The 20,848-nt window shown below is 41.9% G+C and overlaps 1 protein-coding gene across 3 annotated transcripts in view; it reads right to left on the reverse strand.

Moving 5' to 3' along the window:
* Window positions 1-20,848, reverse strand: part of ANO2 (anoctamin 2) — a 2,341,832-nt gene that overhangs the window by 1,060,962 nt on the left and 1,260,022 nt on the right. For all 3 annotated transcript variants that reach the window (XR_011281759.1, XM_069628333.1, XM_069628334.1), the window contains one exon: window positions 1,359-1,493. Coding sequence is in view for 2 of the 3 variants with exons in the window: in XM_069628333.1 (XP_069484434.1) it covers window positions 1,359-1,493 (135 nt within the window). In the remaining variant the exon portion in view is untranslated. The remainder of the gene's footprint in view (window positions 1-1,358; window positions 1,494-20,848) is intronic.

Consider the following 20,848-nt stretch of genomic DNA (forward strand, 5'->3'; position numbering starts at 1 on the left):
ACCATTACGTTCAGGGGCCTTTGACTTACTACTTTGTTTAATCAGAGGTTCTACGTCTTCCACATAAAATTTCAGATGTCAATCCAAATCTCTGTAGTCATTAGGGACGGACGGTTTATTCGGCGGCACTACATACAGACATTTAAAGTTTGTCACCCAATGTGCCTCTGGGATCCTGTTACTCAGTGTCAGGTATTGGTGATTATCCAAGCTATTTACTAACTCCCAATACTTCACAACCGAATTAGAAATAATACAGGACAGCATATCTTCACCTTCCCTGCGATGGAGGTGGTACTGCAAAATGTTATATTGATAATAGAGGCGTGGATTTCGTGACTAAAAGGCCAATGTCTATTTCTCATATTCTCCAATGGAATTAATTTAAAGAAAGATGATTTCTAATAAATATAGGAAATACTGAGGGTGTACAACATTCCAGGACCGTACCATGGTTTCAATGTGTTATTGCTGAACGAATGACAGTTGAATTGTTGAATTGTTTTAGTAGCCCAGATTAACCTATTCTTTGCACGAGCAACTAAATCCAGGTTAGAAAAGTAATTTTGCACATTTGATCACCTGCTATGAACACAATCTGATGAAACTGTGTTGCTATGCATCCCAGAATCAGGACAGAACATGGAGGGATCATGGCAGTTGGAGATCTCTAAATGGTCTCTGGTTATCAGCCTTTCATCCGTCTGTGGATCTACTCTTACACGTGTTCCAGTGATTTAAAATGGCCTCATCAATTCACCTGAAAATGTTTGAGCATGGGTGAATTGTTTATGAGAGCAGGGTGACTCCTCACACAGGACAAAAACATATTGTGCATTCTTCATTCAAAGCGCCCAACTTTCCATCAGGGGCAGGATATTTCCTAGGTCAGAAATGTATCTTACCTGTGTGAGTATCTTGCTAGAAAACAAACACAATGATAGTGTTGAAAGAGCAAGAACATTGTCTGGGTGCCATCTGAAGATCATCCAGGCTTGAATATTTCAGGTATTTCTAGCATGGGCAGGCTTCATGATACAGATAGAAAGCAATGTAGCAGAGAGCAGCTAGATAGATTTAGTTCTATAAACTCAAAGAAAGAGATGAAAAAGCAATATATCTAATATTTATATAGGTTGAGAGAGGAAAAGGGGGCCCTGACGGAATAAGATAGAATTTGGACTTGGCAGAGACAGAAAGCTGAAGCAATCAGTGAGCCTGCAGAAATGTGAGTTCCACACTGTTCTGTTTTGGTTCAAAATATCTATTTTGGGCATCAGTTCAATGTCATACCAATTATAGTTATATCTAGAAAAATGCATTTGTCAAATTATTATGGAAAGATAACCTTTATTCACCTTGGTATGTCCTCCTCGACGGTTATACATCCATAAAGAAACACTATAATCCCAACTAATGATGCTGGAATAAGGAGTCCTGTATAAAGACCCAACCAAGCAAAATAGAGTCCTATTTTTTCTCCAAAATACTTTCTGAAAAAGAAAAAGAGAAAACAGAGTATTTTTAATTACAAATCATTCAAAACATGCAAAACTCACACGATATAAAAAGGTAGATGATCTACATTTATGAAAGTGATGGCTTTAGGGGTCTTAATTTCAGGGAGAAATAGAACCGCATTTTAACATTTACAACATCAACATCTAAAGATGGCACTAATCACTATATGCCCCTCACTCACACTACAAGCATGTGGACTGTGTGAGTACAGAATCACTTATAATATTCTGCTGTGTGGTCACACAATAGGATTATGCAAACATTTCCCTTTTTGAATAGGTCCCATTCTGTCTGACGTTTAGGGATGAACAGAAATGTGGCTTTGAGCAGTCATTTAATACAATTTTGTGCAACACATAAGACTTACGTTTCAGTGGGACACATTTTTACCTAGTTATCTAAAGTGGAACTATTAAAGGGGGAATTCCAAAAATTATCATTTAGTTAAAATTCACAATAAATACATCAACATTTTATGAACTGATAACAAACTGTTGTATACTGATAATGTGTTATTTTCATTAGTTATTTTCTCAAACACAAGACACTGTGGAAAGAAACGGATGCCTGCACGATAGCACCTGGGAAAGTAGCATAGAACAGAGACAGTTTATTACATTGCAATGCAATACAACACTTGGCAGCATGACCCCTTCTAAACTTCAGCAGAAGTACCTGGACAATGGCCTCTAGAAATGCACACTACTACACTGTATTTAGGACTGACAAATGAATCTATTCACAATCAACTTACTATGCTTTGACTGGGCAGATAAACATGAGAGAAATATTTGAAACTTGTGAACAAAAGAGCACCTTTTGTATTTGTATTTTTATAAAGTGTGTTTTTCATGTTTGTGATGTTATTCATGAAGAATGTAATGTGTAGCCTGTGATTGAGTGTGGTTACATATTTCCTATATTTAGTACCCTTTTACAGAGTAAAACACGAAACCGCAAACCATTTCGAAAATGTCTATGTCACCCAATGCAAACATAGTGCTAAAGATGAAACAAAAACTGTTTTCACTACAGAAAAATTCATGTAGACACATGTGCTAAGATGAAGGGCTGATTTCTGACAGAAACGTAATGTAATGTAATGTAGAGCACAGCAGAAGTAATGAAGAAGACAAACTGGTCCCAGGTAAATAGATGTTTTTAATTTGAATTCAATCTCTTGTCAGGTTACTCTCAAGGGCCCCACTGATCACCTCGTCAGCAACCACGATGCTTTTCCTTCCTCATATATGACCTCACCCATTGCAAAACTCTTTGGTCCCAACATACTACAACTCCAGATGACACTGATCTCTCTTCACTTTCTAATTCGACGTATGTGTAGGAAGGTTTGGGGCAGGGAATGACATTGATGCAAGGTGTATGGGCCAGGATAAGTAGTGCTGTTGTGTGTTAGGGGAACATTAAGGGGTGGTTTGTTTGGAGGTGTAATAGTTGTGTGGTGAGACAAGCCTATTTCTTCACATGATCCTTCAAATACCTCAGCTACCTATTTGCCCTGACCACATTATTTCATGTAATTGTACTGATATCTAGGTTTCCTGCTTTACTCTCTTGGGCTTCTTGCCTCCTGAGGCATTGCCAAGTTCTGTATCTTGGGAATGTACATTCGTGGCTTTCTCCTCCCTAGTTCCTTACCCACTTAATTTCCTCTTTGTGGATTTTCCTCTTCACTCAAAACGTATTCTTGTTTACCAGTTTTGTTAGACCTTCCCCCTAGCTCCATTTTCCCGCTCTGCCCATATTACACACTCCAGCATCTGTGGTCCTGACTGCCCCATGCAGAACCTCTTTCACTCTGCAAGCTGGCACCATGTTTGTACATGCCCATTTAGAGAATGGCGTAGCTTGATATATAGCCAGTACTGTAATATAAATGTTATCATGGTGACCTTTTTGCACTTTCTATTACTTATTTGTCTATCCATGATTATTTTCTTTAGCTCATCCAAATCTGCCTGTCTCTTACTGGTGCTAAGAAACCATGGAGGGTACACCCAGATGTTGGATTTTCCTCCCCAAGCTTTTTGAAGGATAGACATCTGTAATTGAGAGGAACTACATCTATAAGATATTACTGTGTCCATTACTTGTTTCCAATTATTTCCTGTTGTGAGTGCCACTTGTTTACTACTCCTTATAACTCAGTTGAACCTCTCATCTATACCGTTGGTTTCGGATGATACACCACCTTGCCGCCATGTTCAATCCCATTACTTTTGAGAAATGATTACATTTCCTGGACAGTAACTGAATCCCACTGTCCATAGAAAACATCATAGAATAATCCTCTCTCCTAAAGACCTCCTCAAGAGACTAGATGACACCTTTGGTACAAATATTTTAAACACATCATACTTCTATCTACCTAATCAGGAGATTTTCCAGAACCAAACAATAAGAGTGGGAGGAGGTACCTCTTATAGGGACAACAATATCAAAGTGTACTCCTTCCCATGGAATGTTGGGTACAGTGATGATCAGCAGGCGTGTGTTACAAAATGAACATGCAGTTTCATTACATTCACGTACGGCACATTCTCTAACCACATGTAAATCACATGCAGGCCGACACATTCTTGTCAGACTCTTGGTTTAGTCCTGGTCATGCCTTAGTGACCTTCATGTGCTCATAACACCTGTAGGTGGTACAGTTCAGTCACCCTTCGTTATAAATCCTTGTTTATAGTGTAGTTCTCCCTTAATTATCACAGGGTTTCACATCCCAGTCTTTAAAACAACTTTTCATGGAATGCATCACTCTCTAAGGCTGACTTTATGTTGTTGAGATTGGTATCATCTTGCATGGAACCTTCCCACTCCTCCTTTCATTCCTCCTGTTCAATGTGCAGCATGTATTCCTCGGCATTTGTTTCATCTTTCTCCATCCTTAGTATCACTTCATCTCGACAGGTAGGTAACAGTTTTATTTTGGACTCCAGGCAGGTAGGCAACATCCCGTGTGTAGGCTTGTAGTTTGCTTATCGACTTCCTTATGCAGAAAGACACCCTGCCCAGACCTTTTCTTGTTAGGATTTACTTTAAAGGTGGGTGGCTAAATCTTAGTTCAAAGGTTGTGCCCAATAGAATGCGTCAAAATGTCTCTACGGTCCACTTGATAGGCCGTACATCTTTTTTCTATAGTGATTTATTTTTCAGCTACCTTTAACACTAATAATACAAAGGCAATTGCATACTCCTTGCCTTTCCTGATCTGCACTAAGGCAGCCCTAGGCCATTGTGTGTTGCACCGATTGCCACAATGATTTCCCTTTTGGGCCCAAAGTTCTCCAATGATGGAGCCGGATCCAGCACCTCTTTATTTACCTTGCACTTCACGGCAGAGTCTCTGTTCCATTCGAAAATGAGATCCTTCTTCGCTAGCTTCTTCATGTTGTAAAAAGACTGTGTAAAATGTGGTATAAACTTGGCTTTGTACTTGTCCATCCCTAAGAAGGATAGTAAAAGGTTATTGACCTTTGTGCAGGTGTGTTTGGAATGGTGCTCAGATTTAAGTCTAGTGTCATTCACACGTTTCTTTCCTAAGTGCCATTCTTGTCTTTTGAAGCAACTCTAATGTGTTTTGCAATCTGGATTCATGTTATTCAGGGTCCTGTCCATAGAAGTATAAGTACATTATCTTGGAAACAAAGAATGTATTCTTCATCTTGAAAAAAATAATAAATTATTCTTTGGAAAGCATCACGTGCCGACTGTCACAGATGGCTAAAGAATCACTCCACACCTCAGAGAAAGGTCGAGAGTTTTTATTTGATTTTTTATGAACCGTAGGACTAGCTCTCTGCATCTCATTTCATGTAGCACCTCTTCCCTAACCCAGGCAGCTCTGACCCCGGGTTAGTAGATATAGACGACTGACCCCTACTGTATGGGTTTGCTTTGGACTAGAGGTGAAGACGTAAAGGCAGCTTGCCATCTTAATATAAAGCTCTCTTTGGGACTTCTTAGCTGTCCCCACTCTATCCCGGTGTTAGTGATCTCTTGGTATTTTTGTGAACTGTGCCTTAAAAATACCCTGTTAGATTCAATCCTCTCACTACCATGCTCACTCTCACTTGTCCCGTTCCTACCCTCGCTTGCACTCTTCTTTCCCCTCTCCTTCTCCTCCTCCTCTCCCTGCTCCTTCTCACTCTGCCCTCCGATCCTCTGTCCGTTTGTTGTCTCTTACTCCTTCTAGGCTTCACCTCCACCTATTGAGGTTACTCCTCCCTCCAATGTGCTACGACTCCCTTCTCTGCAAGCTACCCTCTCCTTCACTACTACTACTCTCTGCTTCTCTGTTACTACTCCATCCTCCATACTACTGCACCCTCCTCATTACAAATCCCTCCTCCACACTACTACCTCCACCTACCACCTTCTAATACTCCTCCCTCCAATGAATACTCAACCACTCTACTTTCACCCAGTACCATACACTTCACACTCATTCCTTACACTAATCTTTCTAACCACAATCCCCACACTAACATGTACACGTATACTGCAGTACCACTTACATTCACTAGCCGATACCTCACCTGCACTTCAAAACCGCAGGCTTGCCACTGCACTTTCTTAGCACTGCACGGTATACTGGATTGCATGCATGGTCTAACTGATTGCCGTACGAGGATGATGTCACTGCATTGCGCTCTCTCTCAATTCCTATCTCACTCTCTGCCCCTAGACAGCAGATGCTGCAGAGTCTGAGGGGCTGCTCAGTGCTAATTGGGATTGCAGTTCTTAAAGCTAGAGTGGTTAAAAAAAAAATTACTGCCAAGCATCTGATATGAGAAATATGGCAGGAGATGTAGGTGAACTGCTGAAAAACAGGCTAGCACATGGGGGTGGGTCAAGAATGTTGACACTCTCAACTGCTACCAGGCACTCCTACGGTAGGACTGGCTCTGGATTCCTCCCTTGTAGGACTACCACCCCTACTTGAGGAATGGCAATCAAAGACAATCAGAAGACCATGAGTAAACCACAGGCAACTGACACCACTTACACACCATTAGAATGTAGGGTTGTAGTATACAAGCCTAAATGGGGCTCTAATAAGAAGCTTGTAATGAAGCCTACAGTCAATATGTTAGCTCTGAATCCAAATAGACTCTATTGGAGGAGAAAAGGTATCCAGTAATATTGTTAGGTAATACTGATTCGCAGTACCAGTTCGGCAGCAAAAGTTCAAGGGAAAGCTCAGATTAATTTTATGGTTGATACTTAAGAGTTCAGGAAAGCGCAACTGGCTTGATGGTCTGTCATAGACTGCGTCCCCCGAAGACCTGTGTATCAGCACAGAAGTACATTTGGAGTAATAATAATACTTGAGCTTCACACACTTAACTATCCAGTACAATATACCCATAATAATGGGCAGCGTCAAAGGACTTTCACATTTCTCTTGTGCCATTTGGAATGACCAGGTCAAACACCTGTGTAACACAAGTTGAAGTCAAACTCCATATGTAGACTCTGTTTTTAAACAGTTTAAGAACAAGCCTCACACATGCAGTTAAGCCGAAAATCATGCAGGGTGCTCAGCTCAATGTGCTCAGGCAAGAATGTGGCAGATGGCAATATTGAAGGACAGGAGCACAGGAAGTCGGTTGGAACTCAACTAGCTCCTGGTCTCTCTTCCGGCCTCTCTTTGGTGTTAGCCTTGGGCAGGTTGTAAGCCCTCCATTCCCTCTGCGGACTGCCATCGGCTAATGCTTCACTGCCGCTGAACTCTGAAGTGAGCTTATGGCATGGCAGCGTGGCAGCATAAAGGCACAACACTCTTCCCCTGCTCTGCGGTCTCAAATGCTGGAGACTGTCGCTTCACTCCTGCTTTGAATTGACTTCATGTTTACATTTTTAACTAGTTTTAGTTCTCATTTAAACAAAACACATTACTTCCGGAACTGTTGAAGGATGGTGGACCTTTCTCATATCCAGTAAAAGAATATATAACCCTCAAAAAATGTTTTAAACTTGTTTCTTCATGGTTGACATTACTATAAACTGTGGCAGACCACAGCAATTGAAATATATTTTTTTTCAGTTGAAACATTTCATTTTTGGCTCAAAAGTATTTTGCCAGGTGTGTTTACGGTGTGTCACGCAATATCTGCCATAGAATAAATCATATACTGTATACTTCATGGAAATGTGAAATGGATAATAAGAATTTTGGTTTTGTCTTCTCAAGAGAAAATGTCATGGGTGGTGTATTACAAACATATATTTTAGCAATAATAGTTAAGCATAACGGTTACCCTGATCTTTTATGTCCCACCATACAACAACAATCTAAGTAAAGTGTGGGGCCTCATTACAAGTATGGTGGTCTGGAATCAAGGGTGCCGGTAGCAACGTACCGGCACCCTTTCTGACTGCCATACTCCGAGAATGCCAGTAGGGGCACGGATCCCCCGCCAGACCTGATCTGCCGGGAAATCAGAACCCTACCGACATGTCTCTCATTGAACACCGGCACCGCTAGAAACAGTACCGGGTCTTCAGTATTCCCATTCCCATGGAGTACTATGGGACTCCATGAGAATGGGGATTTACCGTTCCGCCGCCACTTGTGATATCGCGGGATATCAGGTGGCGGAATCTGTGTTATGGAATTGGTGGCAATCCGCCGGTAGCACCGGTGGGTTACCGCGAACCTTGTCTTTTGGGCCATGGACAGAGAACGGTCATCGTAACTTTGGGTCAATCAATTATTTTCATAATTTGGAATGTGAAACACGTCCAGTTGGACTAATGGCATAAGGCTATGGCCATCACCCGGAAGTGTTTTGATTCCTTGTAAAAAGAGATCAACATGAAACATTTAGAGCTCTCTAAACATTCAATTCTAAAAGTAACATCATGAGGATTACATTTTCCATGATAAGCCAAGTAGTATTATTTAGATAACGATTGTAACAAAACAAAAAAAAAGGAGGCTTAAGTGTTTTCCGATTTCTATAAGAAATGAAGGTCAGTAAGGGATTTTCCCTGACAGCAAAATAAGACCTTTGTCACAAACAAAGTAATCCAAACACTTGGGAGAGATTCATGGAACACATTGTGGATCCCTTCTTCCAAAACAGACAAGTCCAATGCCATATTGAATGCCTCTATGTTCTAAACGGAACTGTGTAGCACACTCCAGATCACCCTGAAGCACTGACTGGATACAAAAGTATCTGCTGGCATTGTGATAACTACAGAAGTGCATGTGCTATACAATTGCCACAATTACCTGTCTTTTAATGAAAAAGCGTAGATTGTACATTTGCCAAATGGCCTTTGTCTCAGAACCCTACAGTGCAACTGTATTTGTCAGACATGCATCGGACATACGTAAACGTGTGAAAAATGCATGATTACATTGCATAGAATGTTGTACATATGTAAGTATGAATGCAGTTTACAAAAAGTATGCACACCGCAAACATTGTGTTGTGCAGTAGAACTCAGAGAGATCATTTAAAAGTCTATATTAGACCACACTAGTTTTTAATAAAGGTTTCTGAATTTCATATGACCACTTACGGCTCATATTACCAGGGGGACACTATTCCATAAAGATGCTGCCTGCACTAAGAAGGTTCCACCCTCGTAAACACTTTACCTATAGTACCTTGGACATATATCTTTTGGGATGACTGTAGTGACCTGCAGTATGGGTGTTTCCTAAATGTATTATGAATACGTATGCATACTGTTTATTGAGGGGTTCAATAGGCTATACATATTGTTGTGCTTGTCCACCATAGGAAGCCATTAGCAACTAATCAACGTTCTAATTGTTGTATTCATCTGTTACGATGTCATAGCATAGGATTATAAAAATTGTAATCTACTTGTTAGTGAGTTTTTTTTCTAAAGGCCCCTGGTGAGTGGTTCAGGAAAACCAGTCTGTGTCACTGTACAGGGGTTTCCATTTAGTTAGTCCAAACTCTCCCAATGGTAATGTGACGCAGCAATAAGGATTCACTCTTTGAGGGGGCGGGGGGTGCGCACTGTTAGAAGGTAATGTTAGTCAAATACACGCACGTATTAAACATAAATCCACAGAGTACATATACTGAAAAGATTCTCTTTACTCTATAAACACTTAAGAACATTAATAGTATAACAATCAGGGCTTTAAGTGGGCCGGGGCCTGCCGGGGCTGGGCCCCGGCAGGCTCCGAAATTTCGTTTTGAGGCGGGGCCCTGCCGGGGCCCACTAATCTCCCCAGGCAGCCCCGGCCACTACACGAAAAGGCATTTTTTTCTACAGCCTGAAGCTCTCGCTCGTGTGCGAGAGCTTCAGACTTCAGAAAAAAATGCCTTTCAGCTATAATGGTGGCGCCGCACCTGCGAGGCATCCCTTTAATCAAGGGATGCACGTGGGCCGGCGCCACCATTATGGAGAAACGTGAGGCCGCTGGAAGCAGAGGCCTTGCTTTCTAAATAATGAAGCTCCCGCGGATTCGCGGGAGTTTCAGTCTTTAGGAAAAAGGCCTCTGCTTCCAGTGGCCTCACCCTTTCAGCCTTAATGGTGACGCTGCCCCTCCCCAGCTGGCGAGGGGCAGCACCACCATTAAGGCTGAATAGGCGAGGCGCTGTCCCCTGCCAGGCAAGCCTATACAAAATAAATGCAGAGATCAGCACCCTCTCCCCCATAGGGGAGAGGGTGCTAATCTCTACAAAAGGCTGCCTGGCAGGGGTGCCAGTAGCCCATTGAGCCGGGGCTCGTCAAGGGGGCGTGGCCTAACGGCCCATCAAGACCCCGTTGTTAGGCCACGCCCCCTCCATGGGCCCCGGCTCGATTTGTAGTGCCACTTAAGGCACTGATAACAATAGTATTATAAAAACAATACAATTGTCTAGGAAAGACCAAACAAACATTTAAAACCAGCAGTGGAAAGATGACGCAGTTTAGTATAACTTGCATTGCAACAGAGGTATTGCTAGTCGGAAACTGTGGGGGCGATAGCCCTGGGTCTTTTGGTTGTAGCCTTGGATAGAAGCTCAGGGGCTACAACCAAAAGGCTAGATATCCCTGGGTCCCTGACAGTCCCAACATTAGCATGGCCCCAGATCTTTTACAAACCTAGCAACACCCAGGGCCTATGCATTTACAGGTAAAAAACTCTGCAAGCACTTTAAAAACTCATTGGCCCAAAGGGGAATCAGGGAACACAGTCTGTTTATATGTAAAGGGTGAGGGGTACTTTTAGGGAGTTCTATGCATTCAAAACTGTTGTCCATAAGAATCAGGGAGAGACACTTAATACTTTGCTTGCTGTTAAAGTGACTTATAGGTAGGTACTACTTCCAGGTTCCGGTAGTGAAAGATGCACAAACCCCCGGGCTGGAGAGCCTTGTGGACCCCACACAAACAGATTAACTCCCTGTCTGATGACCATAGGCCCAGGATTTTTCAGTCAGGGAGTCTTTGAAGATGGCCAGCAAACACAGCCCAGAATTTTAGAAGAAAAGGACCAAGAACCAGATAGGATCAGAGGAAATAATTCTGTGTGGAAGGCCCAGGCAGCTCGGTGCAGAGGTCACCTTAGGTGTCGGGTGAGGGTCCTTTTAGATGCAGGTTATGAACTCTGGTTCAGTTCACAGTGTTCTTGGAGAGCCAGGATCAGAACCACAGGATGTAAAACAAAAGGGATCCCTTAAAGGTAAAACACAATGAGGAGGTCTTAGCAAAAGAAGTAGCTCCAATGGGGATCACAAGAGTAACCCTTTAAGGCAATTAAAAGGCTGAATAAGTGAAGATAAAGAAGTCAGCACAGGCAGCAGGAGTGTCCCTCAATGTGGAGAAACTACTTGGTGGTAAATCAGTTTGTCCCATGATGAAGGCATCAGTTTAGATGAGAAGCAGCAAGCCAATTGAGCAATGCCAGTCAGCAGGGGCTATCACCCCAGGTCTAAATTTGGATGAACTACATGCCGGATGAGCCATAGTTCCCTCTAAGATCTTTGCTGTGGTTTGTTCATGCATGAATAAGAGGTTTTTAGATGATTCCAGAACGCAGGCAGCAGAGGCAGCAGCATAAGCCAGCAGCTCCTGGCCCTCTCCTTTATGTGGATTATTGAAGATAATGAACTTCAAAAAGAAAATTTAAACGGCTGATAACCCTGTACCGAAAAAAACCAAATCAGCTACTGACATGGCAGAAGTACAAAGTCCACAGGATATTTACTCTCTACTTCTAGAGGTAGCGCAAGACTTGGGTAAAGTTGCTCAGGATGTGACTGATGTTAAATCATCTATGGAAGACTTATCTATGAAGGTGGCTCAAGTTGACAGCCGTGTTTCAGTTTTAGAAAGCAGTACTGCCTCCATGTCATCAGAAATTTCTACTGCGTCATGTGCTCTGTCAGCTGACCCGAGGCAGGAAATACAAGGGGGAGTGGCACCACCGCATATCGCGGTACGGGGCTAGGAGATGCTCGTCCATCATGGTGTATCTCAGGTGAGATCAGGCCCCGATGTCTGTTGCGGATTGGGTGCCTATGCGGCTCCTGCTGCTCGCATGTGACATGGGTAGTGTTTCGGCTGGTGTCCTGCGCAGCTTCCTCTCCCCAGCACTTTCGGAGCACTGCCTTTCGGTCCTATGTAGTGCATTGGACGTCTCCCCGTTGGGGGATCCCTTGACCTCCTCCTCCCTGCATCCATCACAGCGACATCTCGTTGGCCCTGCTATAGTGCCAGCATGGCTTGCTTGCTGTGCCCCAGCTGGCCTATTCATGTCGGCTAGGTATTGGGCATTGGGCGGCCGCGTCACGTAGCAATTTAATGGGCTGATTCGCGCCTCTTGGGGATGTGATGTGGTGTGTCGATCTACTGGAACTTTACAGAAGCGGCCTCATTTATGCCACAATATACTACAGCAAGGCATCAGTAAACAGTACAAGCAGTTATTGACTGTGTGTTTTTCTTCATGCTCCTTTCACGTGAAAGCTATGAACAATAGACTAAAGACTATTATTATCTATTTAAATAGCAGTGTGTTTTCTGATTGCATATTACTGTGTTTTTTTTCCATACAATTTCCCTGTATGTTTGAGTGCGTAGATATTTGTGTAGTGCAAAATTGATTGGTGTGTAATGGAGTGCTCTGTGGGAGGAACAAGAACTCACATGAGAGGGTAATGCTCAGAGGAGGAATGCTCAAAAAGGGGTAATGTTCCTTTACATTCATATATGTAATGTTCTGTTATGCTTTGGTTCCTCTCACGAACTTCCGATTACAATGCTACTCTTTGGTTTGGACATGTTTGACTTTCCCTTTGCACTTTGCTGCACTTTTCAGATGAATTCTGGCCTCTCTCCACACTATATTGTTGCTCCCTTGGATGCATTGTGTTAGCATCTTTGCTCTCTCACTGGCATGTCCTCATTTGCCTGCATTGGTGCCCCCCCCCCTTTTTATCAATACTATGTTCTCTTTGTCTGCTTTTCTTGCACGTCTCTGTGCTCAGACTTCATGCTTGTTTTCTCCTCGCGGTGGTCTTCTTTATTTCTTTGCATATTCTCCCTGCTTCAAATCTCCATTTATTGTCATCCTATGAATGTGGTCGTGGCCTGGGGTTGCAACAGCTCCCTTAAAGGGGGCCGAATCCATAATCCCATTACACGTTTCTTGCCAGGGTTCGGCTTTGGGATGTGCCGAGAGAAATATATTTTGATCAGATGTTTACAGTGGCATTTTTTTAAGTTGCATGTTTGATGCGAGAGGTTGTCATGCACATTTCACTTTGGAGTTCCATCTGTGAAAATACGTCTTTGAGGTGTCTGCAGATGTAAATATGCCGTCAAGCACGTTTTCCACTATATGCTTGTTATCGCTGCTTATAACATTGTAGTTGACTATTTTATTGCATTTCCTGTGTAAACAAGGTACACATACACACTCTTAAAATATGGTCTATTTCAGGTGCCATGGCAAAATGTGTATTAAGGCTGTTTGTCATGCACGTGCCACCCTCCCTTGCACACAGATTGCTAGAGGCAAAGCATGCTGAGGAAAGGCACCTTTGGTGGAGAGTGCACACATTATGTAAGGAAACGCTCACAAAGGGGTGTAAGCGCAACAAACAGTAGAACATAACGTTCAATGGTTTTCTGCTCGATGCCTGTGTATTATACCAACACCACTAAGACATTTCACAATTTCTATTTTTGTTGAAGAACTCTGGCTCTTATTCATTTGCATTGTGATTCACACTGGGCAGCACCACATTTATTGCACTGGGCCAGAGGGTGAATTGGGATCATGTGTGGGAGCATGCAGGAACACGTACATGCACGGATGCTATGCTGCAGAGTCAGTAGGAAACGTATGGTGTTGGCCTGCTCGTCAAGACATCTGAATGCCTAAGATCTCGGCTTGCAGTTGTGCTGTGCTGTTTGGACATTCGCTATGTGCCCATTGAAAACCATGTCTCAAGATTATTAGGAGGTCTTGTGGGGAGACAGTCTATTTATCTATGTGGGTTGGGGTGTGGTGACGGAACTGAAACTTTGTGTTGTTTTGGATTTACTGTGATGTAGTTGCAGTGGATATTAAGTTTTAGATGTTATATTAACCAAGTTTATTTTATGGTTTCCCTTTTTTTGGGTTACAGGGGACTTATTGGGGAGTTCAAGTTATTTAGGAGAGGAGTCCAGTGTGTTGGACTTCTTGGAATGTGTTTTCGATTTTTTTTCTATACGCTGTTCTTGTTGTTTTGCATCTGTTTCAGAAGGGCGGGTTAGGGTTTTCGGTTGGGGTCACAAATACATTTGAAGGTCTGTTGAAGGGGTCCCTTTAAAATTGGGTGGGGGTGGTGTAAGGATATTTGGCGTGTTACAGTACAGAGTACAGCACTACTGCACAGGTAGCAAACAGCACAGAGTACAGCACTACTACACAGGTAGCAAACAGCACAGAGTACAGCACTACTGCACAGGTAGCAATTTTTTTCGCAGCACCACCACAAGGGTGCGGTGCATTGCTATATGGGTTACCAGATTAACAAGGAAAGACAGACTATTCAGTCAAAAACGATTTTAACATATAAGATGCAAATCTATTTTTACAGTTAAAAGCACACGTGCTCATTTAAAAATGCACACTATTTTCACCTGAAATGCCTATGGTGCGAGAGACACATTTGAAAATTAACAGCTAACCTATTAACCATTAACCTGACTAATAAAACCTTATTTAACATAACCCACTAATAAAATGTGTTCTCCACTGCAGAATTAGGCATACTCTGAAAGCCATTTAAATGTGTGTGCAGATTTTTTTTTTCTTCTCTTCTCTGCCTGTTTCTCCGTGTTTTTGTGCACAGTAACTGCAGGAAGAAGGAAGTCAGATTTGCAACAATTGCAAATGTATAAGCGAAGCTATTGTTGAGAGTAGGAGGATGAGAGATGATGGATTTCATATGACACGTCATACAGAGGGCTGGGATGAAAGTTTTAGTGGGCAGTATCGGGGAAAAAGACAGGGAGACATTTTTCTGCACTACTGGGGAGAAGACCTGGCTGTGGGACTCCTGACTGAATGCAGATTCCTGCGTCCTGCTACAGTCCAGATTTGGCAGAGCTGGGAGGAAGACCTTTTCCTGGTTGGAGGCATTCCTATCTGCAAAAGCTAAGAATTCCAGGCAATGACCCCGGTTTGAAAAGGAAAGGCGATCCTTTTACTGGGGTTAATCTTCAAGGGAACCACATTCCGAAGGAGAACAGCTGGAGAAAACTTTGAACAGATAAGGTAATTACATAAGCGTGGGAGCCGTGTGTGCACGAAAATATGCAGTCAGTGTAGGAAAGGGGATTCCTGTGCGTGTCTTAATCAAATACCAATGTTGCAATTTGAGTTCTGTTCTCCGCCACTCTCTTTGCAGTGTGTCATAGACAATGCTTTTACTGTACCATTTTATTTATTTCTGTAAAGAATGAGATCGTGTTTAAATGCAACTTTTATAATACAGAAAAATATTTGAAAACAGACGGGTGGTGTATTTACTATTTACCATTACAATGCCGATGATGTGGGGAGATATTTAAACAGTGCAATGGTCATTTTAAGACAGATGTGTGCATGTCAGAATCAGTATGAATAATTGTGAGTGACTGTAGCATAGCTTGTTGGAGGTACATGAGCCAACGGGAAGAGAGACTCTCTGAACATAGCTCCCTACCGTATATAAGGTAGTGGAAATTACCACAAGACTACCATATATAGCTCTCTGTCGTAAATAAGTCAGTGAGTTCGCCCATGGTGGCACACCAACACTATCACTGAAAATGTGGTATTCCTAAAATGTAGGTCTGAGGTCTCTCTAGTGATCACACGAAAAATCTAAGCAAAGATAAGGGATTCTGGACATTGGGGCCACAAATAAAACAAGGGAATTATGCTCACCAAAATACCACCAACCACGTATACCAAATATGCAGGTCTGGGTGCTGAAATAATGCATGTCCATTGTATTATTGTTGCACATGGCCAAATCTGAATACAAAGAGTGATTATTGCTAAGTATTTTTCGGCGGTAATAAAATAACGTCAGGCCCCAAATCTGCACAAAATACCCTACATATTTATGGTGCGTTGCAGGCCGGGAAAGTGATCATAGAGTACCTACTGGGCGTGGCAAGTGTGTCTCACACTGCCATTTGCACATTAAAGGGAACCCATTTTATAATAGCAGTGTGCCACTAAAAACGAATTTCAGAATGTCACAAAGGGAAACCACATTCTCAGATCTAGTGCAATATTTAGAGGCAAAGTTATTTGCACATGGGAATTGGTCTTCGAATAGCACGTTAGAATGGAGTAACCGCATTCAGGGTGAGGTGCAGAAAGAAAAACTAGACAATATTTTTGCAGAAGGCAGCATAATTCAGGTCTGCCTTACAAGATTATTGAATGCAGCTGATAAAAGTGCAGAGAAAGACTGTTTAATACGGCTATGCGGCAAAATATGGTTTATTTTAAACAAGTCCCTGCGAATGCAAGAGAATGATACTCAGCTAATTAACAGGTTAAAGACTGAATTAGAGGGGGCAAGTAAAAATCAGGAAATGTTGAGAGCAGAATTGGATGTATGCCAAAAAGACATGCAATTAAAATGCAGAGACTTTGATACTCAGTTATCCAAAAGCAAGAAACAATTTGAAGATAGTGAGCAAGAATTGGCACACTTAAAAGCCTTAGTGGATCACATTAGGCAGGATAAAGATGAGGTTGTTTCAGAAATGCAGATTTTACAAAAAGAACATTGCGAAAAAGAAGGTGATCTCCAGAGTGCAGAACAAGAAATGATTAAAATGATTCAAGAAAGAGACAAGAGAAATAAAGAGTTCAATGAATGCCAAATGCAAATGTGTGATATGCAGGAGGTGATTAATAAAATGAGTGATGAAAATAATTATTTGCATGATGGAGCCAACAGACTCCTTAAAAAGTGTAAGGACTTAGAACAGCAAATGTGCATTCCCAGGTCCCAGGAGAGGCGGCTGGGCACCACATTCAATGGAGTGGAGGTGAATTCTAGCTATGCCCAAAGAGCTAGTGCTACAGTGGCTGGGCCGGTGACTGAACTTGGTTGCAGCGCCCTTGGGGGATTCAATACTCCCATTGGGGGCAGCCACCAATCTCATACACCTGAAAACAGGATTGAGTCACAAAATAGTGCAATTCCATGCATTGCAACAAGTAGCCCCATAAAAATAATGAAATCCATTAAAGCCCTGATCAAACCATTTAAGAAGGGAGGTGAATGCTGCATTGAGGATCACTTAGAAGCAGTACATGACATTTTTAAAGCACTCCAGATACCTAGGGAACAGTACAGACAATATTTTCATTTAACTTTAGATGCCCCGACGGCCAGCATCATAAGGGGATTAAATGAACAGCAGAATATGACATGGCTGGAGTTTGAAAAAGAAATTAGGCGTCATTTTTCTCCTTTTCAGTCATTGCAGGAGGCAAAGAAAGTCGCGTACACAATTACTGCTGGACCTAATACATCCCCTCGCCAATTTTTACAAGACTTAAAAAGAGCATTCTCTCGCTTTGATGTATCTTTTGACTCAAATTCCAATGAGTTTAAAACCGCATACTTCTATGGGCTACAGAAAGACATCATATCCCAATTGGTCCGTGAATTTGACCGTGACAAGTCCCTTGAATGGATTGTACATCAAAGCACAAAGCTATATGAGGTACTCTATTGTCAGGGTAGAGAAAGTGATAAAATGAAAGATACCAGGAATAAATCTAAAGAACCCTCAGCCACAGTAATGGAAATCAGGTCAGCCAAAATGTCCCTTGAGTCTGCTCAAAGCCAAGGTAAAAATAATGTGACACCTGAACAAAGGGGTAATCAACAAAGATCGCCATTTCCTGTACCAATGTTCCAAACACATGATCCTAGTAATAGAGAGAGCTACATCAGCCCTAGATATTTAGGGGATAGACCCCGGGTAGGATATCGGCCTGATATGGCAGGTATGAACAATAACCAGAGACAAAATCAAGATCAAAGAAATGATGGTCCCTACCAGTCATTGGGGACACAGAGTAGGTTTGATCCCAACACCATGATATATGGTAATCAGGATAGGCCCCGATATGTGGATCGATTTACTGATAATGGAAATCAACATAGGGGCCAGTACCCACAATCTGAGAGACAGGACATGAGGCAAAACGTGAACTACAGTCCACGCCAGTACAATGATTCCCCACCAGGGGACTATAATCAAAGGATGGGTGCAAACCGCTCCCCTCCACAAATGAATCAAGAGTTCAGAAACCATCCCAACCGACATCAATCACCTGAGAGGTATCAGAATAGATCCAATCAGGGGTAAACAACCAATATCGACCTAGGCCACAGAAAGAGGATCCTAGAGAGATGGAAAGGTTCCAGTGCCTTGAGGCCCAAGTGAAAATGTTAGCTGAGCAAATAGGAAAGCTCTATACAGCGCAAAAACAACCTTCCAAAGAGGGGGCTGATGGCCATAGCAATGACCGGGGGGCTTCCGAAAAGTGACTAAGTACTCATGATAATCGCAGTGCCAAAATGACAGATTGCTCTGATATAATTTTGCATAACGACTCTGAGATGCCTAATGGATTAAAAATGAAAGTACCAGTAAATGAAATTGTGATAGAAAGTGCAAATACTTCTAAAAAAGAGGTACGGTTTAACTTAGAGCTAAATAAAACAGTAAAGATTTGCACAAATGAAAAAGAAACATTAGGAATTCCAAAAGAACAAAGGAACAGATTTAAGAAAAATGACTCATGCATGGGGAATACCAGTGAACAGGGAGTAAGTGGGGATGCTATAGCTCCTTCCCTGGGCAAGCAAAACAATGACCAAACACAGACAGAAAAAGGAAATACTCACAAGGAGGGTACAAGTCAATCATCTGAAGAATTCTTAGAGCCACATATTTTTGAAGAGGCTGAAAGGGCTGGTATTACACTAAATGATCACAAATGCACAGAATTAAAAAATGACAAATTGCTGAATGATGTTGTTACACATGTTCGGTTGGAAGGTTGTAATGTGGTCTCTGATGTTACCCAGATGGATGGGCGAACAGTGGCCACACTCCAAAAAACCTCTGAACATGGAGAAATGAATAAAATATCTCGCACAGAAATGGGTAAAAAGGAGGGAAAAATGTCTTTTCATTTACCAATGTGCTTAGCCAAAAGTGAAAAAGATCTGAGAAAGGTGAGCCCTGAAATCAGTAAGAATTCACATTTCTTATGTGTATTAGAGGAAGTTGAGGACAGATATTATGCACCCATCACTGTAGAAGAAAAATGCCACACCTTCGCTATGATTGACACTGGCGCACAGGCCACAATTATGTCCAAGGAGCTGGTAAAGAGTATCAATGAAGGGTGGCCTCCACAGAGTCAGATCACAGTGAAGGCAAATCAAGGCCCAGTGCATAACTTTAATGGGGAGGAGGTGCCCATCATAGGTGTAACTGAGGTTGACATAAAAATAGGAAAGCACAGAATGAAACAAGAGGTATTGATCACATCTATTTCTGAAATTCCATTTCTGATGGGGACAGATTGCCTGAAAAGATTGTCTCCTCTCATAGATGGGGTGAATGGAGTGCTGTGGTCCTTAACCAAAAAACCATTGAGGCCTAAGAAACTAAAATCACAAAACAGCAATATAAATGAATGTCACACCGTTGCCAAAACAAATGATGCTGTGGAGGTATATCTCCAGAATAGCTGCATACCTAGTGTCACTGTTATATTAATGTGTCAAGACAAAATGCAGAGCGACAATGAAAAACTACCTGTACAAGTATACTTGGACCCAAGGAAAGATTGGCAGACTGCCATAGATGAGCACACATTACGTTTCTATTTAAAAGAGAAAACATGCAAACAGAATATTGCTCCTAAAACAGATTCAGAAAAACACATTACCACTCTGGCAGAAATACACATGGAAGATGAGCAACCATGGGTTCATGTTGGTATAAATGATTATCTTAAAACAATAAAAGCCACTTTAGCACTTGAACATGAAAGGAGTTTCATTAATGAGAAATTGTTGCAAAAAATTATGGAGAGGGAAGAAATCCCGAAATTTAGGATTAAAAACCAATATGTTTCTGGGTTGGACAGTCCAGACTTTGAAAACCGAATTGCAAGCAGATGCATGCTTAAAATTAGCATTGGGCAGAAAACAATTTACCATAATGTATGGATAGTGAGTGGAGCACAAAATGAATTTTACATGGGCAATGACATCATGCACAGAATGTGTATGGTATTAGATTTACTTAATCAAAAAATATGGTCACGCCTAGGTGGTCCGGCACCTGAATTTGAAGACAAAAGAAGGGCTTATCATTGTGCACAACTGGTTCCTTATGCAGTCGAATTACAAATGAGGAAAAATACTATTATTCCTGCATTTACAAAACAGTTTGCAATAACACTGAAATGCAAAAATGGGCAGCAGATGAAAGGCTCTGATGCATTTGTATGCTTGAATGAATCCATAAAACAGCAAGGCCTGGATTATGAATACATTCCATTGGTAGACATTGGTGAGGGATCTGTAAAAATCATGGTAAATAATAAAGGTTGTCAGGATATTCATTTAGAGGAAAACTCCCCATTAGGAATGGCCATACAAAAATCACATTATACGGCAGATTTAAATAACATGGTGATTGGGAATATTCCTAAAAAATATGTAGATGCCAAGGGCGAGTTGCCAGAACACCTGGACTCTCAGCCCAAAGGAATATTTAAAAT

Source organism: Ambystoma mexicanum, chromosome 12, assembly GCF_040938575.1.
Source record: "Ambystoma mexicanum isolate Mex_15411 chromosome 12, UKY_AmexF1_1, whole genome shotgun sequence".
Taxonomy (NCBI): domain Eukaryota; kingdom Metazoa; phylum Chordata; class Amphibia; order Caudata; family Ambystomatidae; genus Ambystoma; species Ambystoma mexicanum.